Raw genomic sequence first — 6,000 nt, 5'->3', positions numbered from 1 at the left:
GATTTGTCAGTTGACTAGTTTGATTTATTTTTTTTTAATGTAAACCTATTCAGTCTGTATTAGTTCTTTACACAAGGCAATTCTTTTCTGTAGAAGCTTTATTTATAATGCAATGACCTCTTAAACCCAAAATGATTAATTATTCAAATAATAAACACATTTCCCAGTTCAGAAAAGGACATTTGTTCAGTCAGTTACTGTAATTGTAAGTAATTCTTCTCTTCTTCATAGGCCCAGACCGGAGGAAGAGGGCGTCTAACATTACACCAGTTGACCTTCTACCGTGAAGCATAGGTGAAGAAAAAGAAGTCGAAGGAGGAGAAGGAGGAGGAGGGATTGTGGTGCATCATGCAAGCGTCCAGGAGTCCTCCCCATATCCTACCAACATGATCTGGTAAAGTGGGACCAATTGTTGCAGTGGTGTGGTTTTCATATTGTGCATAGTTTGCCATTTCCCATTTTTTTTAACCTTTTCATACAGTACAAATTACGTTTTGATTTTTGTCTAGTTAGTCTCTGTTTTAGTCATTTTATACTTACTAAACTTAAATTTTGTCTGTTTTAATATTGTGTTAATATGTAACTATTAGTGTTGATACTATTTTGATGCTGTATTTCTGATGAGTCATGTTATTTGGCCAAAATTTTGCTTTTATTTATTTATTGTTTTCCCTGAAATTTACTTGCTTCCCTTCTTTTAATGTTGTTATCATAGCTTATCAAAGGTGATGTTCTTTTTTAGTTTTGCTAATTTTTAAACTTTGATGTCAGTTTAATAAGAAGAGTACAGTTACTATAACAAATATTATTCTGTATGTAGTAGTAAAATACTATGGTAATGTTTTTCGATAGGTGTTCTAAGCCAGTTCAAAGGGGACTAGATAATTAAAATATGTCTGTATAAGGCTGCTTATAGTAACTAAAGATTATTGTTACATATCTTCCCATTATGATGGCATTTCTATTTAAAGTTAAAACTGTTTTTACAGTAAATAAGCATTCTACTAGGTGACACTGAGGTAATTACCAGCACTGCCCCATGTTTTTTATTTGAAAAGCAAAACTGGCAAAATACTTTTGCGTGGATGAAGTAGAGGCTTAGAATTAGTTCACCACTGAAAAGACATGGCTGCCAAAAGATGATTTTCCATGTTTGTACTAGTAGCAGAATGGCAGAGCAGTAGTAGATGACCTGTAATTATAAGTTTTTAAATTACTGAGTTTCACCCGTTCTGTTTTATTTAAATCCTTGTAATTTTCCTATTGCATTGCAATACGTACTATGGGAATATGTATCTTGGCTAATGAGGAGTTTATTTGAGTGTTGTGTTAGTGACTGGAATGTCTCATGATAAGATGATATAGCTGATCTAGTTTGTGTAAATGACTGGAATAAATTGGATAGGAAATTTAAGGCTTCAGCAGTGTAAGATGGTACATAACTTTAATAAAAGACAACATTTAGATTTTTTATTTTGAAGTCTTAAAAAAATACAGTTATGCCTTGGGAGGTTAATCTTCCTTTATTTTGGTAGGAAGGGAGAGTAGCCAACTCCCCTGGTGCCATATACTTGTCCAAATCTCAATTATAGTAAGGGCTAGATTTACTAGATTAAGGTATTAAGTGAATTTATAGCACAGTTATGAGTTTTAAATTATACTCAAGTTCTTTTAGAGCAAGGTGAAATTCATAGATTGAACCTTTACATGTTTCGTAAATTGGAAAAATTTGAAGACAGAATTTGGTCCGACTAGACTATAGTAAGAGGGTACACTTGTAATTGACATCAGTGTAGCCTTTATTTTTAGTCCTTTAGAATTATTGCAACGTCCTTCATTATTTCAGGTATGCTCGACTACTGTGTCACCACCCGTATGCGGTGCTGAGCAGTGTTGTCGTTGTCGTTGCCACCTGTCTCGTCTTATCTCTTACTGCTCGACCTCTTCCTGCTTTCACTGACCCTGCTTTGGTAAGGATGATTGTCTGCTTGCCTGTACAGTTTTACATTCAAAACCCTAGACTAGAATATTGCTTCATGGTGTGATTTTAGAAGCTTGGCCTTCATGCTTGGTCTCAGTAGAGGCTGCCACCTACAATGTGGCTTACATTTCACAATGTAGACAATACTAAAAGTACTTTGCATTGCTTGCAGCTGCTTCCTTTTAGAATATTTCCTCTGGGCTCTCCAGCTTCAGGAAATGGGACTCGGCAGATGCTTTTAATCACAGTAATTCACTGTATGATAACTGTGCAGAATTTTGTAGTAGTAAATAGAATCTGTGCAATGTGAAATACTTCGAGAAACACTGTTCAGATCTTTATATTGTATGTAGTAATTAAAAAAAATTTTATTACGCTACAGATCCAAAAAAGTTGTGTAGAGTGTTTTCATAGGAAATACTTGTACATTAGAATAATATTTTAGCTATGTGAAATTCGTATTGCATTTGTGTTTGCCATGTTCAGAACTATCATGAATATTCTAAAGTTTAGGAATTGACTCATTTTTGTATCTCAGAATGTACAAAGGTTTATAGATCTGTAGTTTATAAGTTATTTTGTAGATGATGCTTAACTGATAAAACTTCTAAAAAGCAAGGAAAGCACAAGAATATTAAAGTTTCAAGCTCTTACAGTGTCGAAGGTACGACAGAACTGATACCATATTAGTCAAACTGAAATGTGTTGGTTATTGTTGTTCTACATGAATACAAACATATCCTTTTTTTTTTTTCTATTATTATTGTTATTCATTTTTTTTAATAGGGCTTTGAATCTCGAGGCACTGTGATCAGCCAGAGGTTTACTGCTTGGGAGAACTTGTTAGAGGCAACTCGTAACAATGGACCCCTTAGCGTCAACCCGGCAAGTGACCCCAGTTTCAAGACTCGATTTTCTTACAACCAGAACAACGGCAATGATGATGATGACGAGGATGAAGATCCTCCGGTCCACAGGCACAAGGTGGGTTCAGATTTATGTATATTTCAGAGATCAGTCTTTAATAAGCAGATTATTATTATTATTATTATTACAGGCAGTCCCCGGGTTACGACGGGGTTTCTGTTCTTGAGACGTGTCGTAAGCCGAAAATCGTCGTAAGCCGGAACATCGTCAAAAATCCTAAGAAAACCGTACTTTTAATGCTTTGGGTGCATTGAAAACTATGTAAACTGCATTCTTATGGCATTTTTCATCAAAAAAAAACCCTTCAAATATTGATTATTTTGCATTTTTGGTATCATATTTCATCTGCCAGATGAGCGTTGTAGGTGTCATAACCCTGGAACATGCGTGTAACCCTGGAAATAATGGCCCTATCTGTGGCCCTTTCTCAAGAGATGTGTAGGTTGTCAGACTGGGTTAAAGCCCAGAGAAGACTGCTGGGCTGTAACCCAGTCTGACCGGGTTAAAGCCCAGAGAAGACTGCTGGGCTGTAACCCAGTCTGACCTACTCCTGAGGAAGGGCCACAGATAGGGCCTGAAAGTACTAGAGTGTTAAGTAAAATACTATGTAAATACTTACTCAGTAAATGTGCGGCTTTCTTTTTCCATCTCCAGGAGAGAACTGAAAGATGTTTGGTTCATTATTATTTGTTATTTTTATTATTTGTTATTCATCTTTGTAAACCCTAAGGAGGTAGCACCCTTGAAATATAATTAGAATAAAATGTAATAGCATAAAGAATGAATATGTTCTGCTCTTCGCACCCACTTAGAACTGTAAATTTTATTTGTAATAGAGAAGAATAGAAGAAAGTACTACTGTGAACATCTAGGTGAAATAGCCAAAAGGTGTTTAAAAGTGAGAGGGAAGGTTCACATAGCAATTTTTAGCATTATGTACAGTAAATTAAGATTGCAGAAAACTGCAGTATTTGATGAGGTTAGTCCTTGGTGGGTTGTAAATGATAAGAGCAGTAGGTGAATACTTAAGAGAGTTCAGTATCTAACAAGATCATCAGAGGAAAATAATGTTCAGGTGATAGAAAAAGAACTTGGTTCGAAATTAAATTGCTCTATGCGAAAAGGAAACTGAATGCAATTAAAAGTAAAATTATGTAGATAAGAGGACTTTTAGATGTCAGAAACAAAAGCGCTGAAGTTACAAATGTATGTACATATAAGGAGGATAAAAAAACAATAGGAGGAAAACGTCTGAGATGAATGGCAAATGCTACTAAATCACTATTTCCTTTTCTTTTATCACACAACTTAGGAATTCTCTTTCTGTCTGTTTTTCATGACAGTTTATTAAAAAACTAAAATAGAAAGTTGAAGGCATGGATGGGATGTAAGCTGCCTTTAAACTGACTACAGAATCTATGAGAGGAATGACTTAATTGCTGTAGAAATTCTTTGAGGATTGGGAATGACTGCACGAGTTTTGTCTCAGTGTCACAAATGGTAATAGAAAGTGTAAACATGCTAGGTAGTATTCGCTGAAAGGATGAAGATGGAGCCCTGTGAAATTATTCAGGAAAATATTTTATGCTATTAAATGAGAAACATTTGGATTAGTTAGGCTAGAATATGAAGAAAATATAGAATAAAGATATGAAGTGTATTTGTTTGGCTAACTATTGAGTAAACTGGTTGAATGGGCAATAAATGACAGAGGTGCAAACTGGGAACATGAGTTAAATTTTCATAGTTTATAATGTTTAATTTAAAAGGGACGTTCAAAGGGTACCAGAATAAAAGTTCAATCCTTCAACTAGCAAAGTCAAAGGAGTAAGGCAAATAAGTTTATGGAAACACTGTGAAGTTCTTCAATTTTGATTCTGTGATACCAACACATACTGCTGATTTAAGGAAGAATTACGAAAACTATGATAGGAAAATGATTGTGAATAAATGAAAGGGTGGAAGTCTTCAGGAAAGACGGTGGAAGTTTTGTGTGCCCTCATGGGTAAGCATAGAATGGAGTATTACTATATCTTAGAATTACTAGGGACCTACTATGAATTATAATTGATGTGACTTGGAATGAATTTACAAATAGGAAGTGATAAAGAAGCTTTTATCATGAGCTGAAAGCTGAAAAAATGAGCTGAAATGTTAGTTTCACTACCATTTCAGAGGTCAAAATTGGTGTAATGTGATACCCAACATGAGTCAGAGATAAAAGTAAATTTAACAGTAAAAAAAAAAGTAGAGGTAGTATTTGAATTTATGGCTTTGAGGGAATAGAGAAATGGATGGATGTGAGTGAAACTCCAGCAGATTGTTTGAGGAGATACAAGAGTCTGTGAGTCTGTGGAAGTTATTGAGAGAAGAAAGAAGTGAATGAGTATTTCAAAAGAGATAACTCAGCAAAGACTCATGAAATCATAAGACGAGATGACTGAGGAAAAGATCATTTTTAAAACAGTAAATTCAAAATAGAGAAGCTGTGAGATGAGGCAATGGATTAAAAAAATTTCCCCTCAACTAGAACATCGCTGTTGGTTATTGTTCTTGTTTTTATTGATGACATTATATGTATAGCAGGAAAAAAATCCATCCTCTCTTGATTGTTGCAGGTTTGCATCGAGATGACGCCAGAAGGAGCCGTCGAAGTATTTGATAACTGTACCTCCGGACAAACAGCTAACAACACAAATGATCAAGATGATTTTGAAACTCCAATTTTCACCCTGAGAGAGATCATTGTGGACAGTTCTCGACGCCACGATGGTGGACGTTCTAATGGTGATGATGATGAGGAATGGATTGACAGCCATAGTGGTCACTATCATGAAATTGAACTGCACAACCATGATCATCATGAACACATTGGGGAAGATGGCTTCTTCTGTGGTCCTGTTGGTATGACTTAAGATAAAAAGTTGATTACTGAGTAAGCTGTTGTAAGAATAGAATTCATTTTTTAGCTTCTGTTGACAGCGCTTACATTTAAGACTAAATCTGAAATATTCTTGATATCACTGCAATATTTAAATAAAAGCTCCTGTCTAAGAAATCTATTAACAATGGAAATTTGAAACCTAAACTAA

The 6,000-nt window shown here is 35.0% G+C and overlaps 1 protein-coding gene across 7 annotated transcripts in view; it reads left to right on the top strand.

The window, feature by feature from the left end:
- Window positions 1-6,000, top strand: part of LOC135223509 (protein dispatched homolog 1-like) — a 119,970-nt gene that overhangs the window by 91,579 nt on the left and 22,391 nt on the right. For 6 of the 7 annotated variants that reach the window (XM_064261957.1, XM_064261959.1, XM_064261954.1 and 3 more), the window contains 4 exons: window positions 232-394; window positions 1,847-1,970; window positions 2,768-2,965; window positions 5,527-5,812. In XM_064261957.1, coding sequence (XP_064118027.1) covers window positions 387-394; window positions 1,847-1,970; window positions 2,768-2,965; window positions 5,527-5,812 — 616 coding nt within the window. In that variant the 5' untranslated portion in view covers window positions 232-386. Of the gene's footprint in view, window positions 1-231; window positions 395-1,846; window positions 1,971-2,767; window positions 2,966-5,526; window positions 5,844-6,000 lie in introns of those variants that run through there. The other variant, XM_064261960.1, reaches the window with a different exon arrangement.

Source organism: Macrobrachium nipponense, chromosome 10 (assembly GCF_015104395.2).
Source record: "Macrobrachium nipponense isolate FS-2020 chromosome 10, ASM1510439v2, whole genome shotgun sequence".
NCBI lineage: Eukaryota > Metazoa > Arthropoda > Malacostraca > Decapoda > Palaemonidae > Macrobrachium > Macrobrachium nipponense.
Note: the sequence above shows the minus strand (reverse complement) of the source record. Positions and strands in the feature narration are given on the sequence as shown.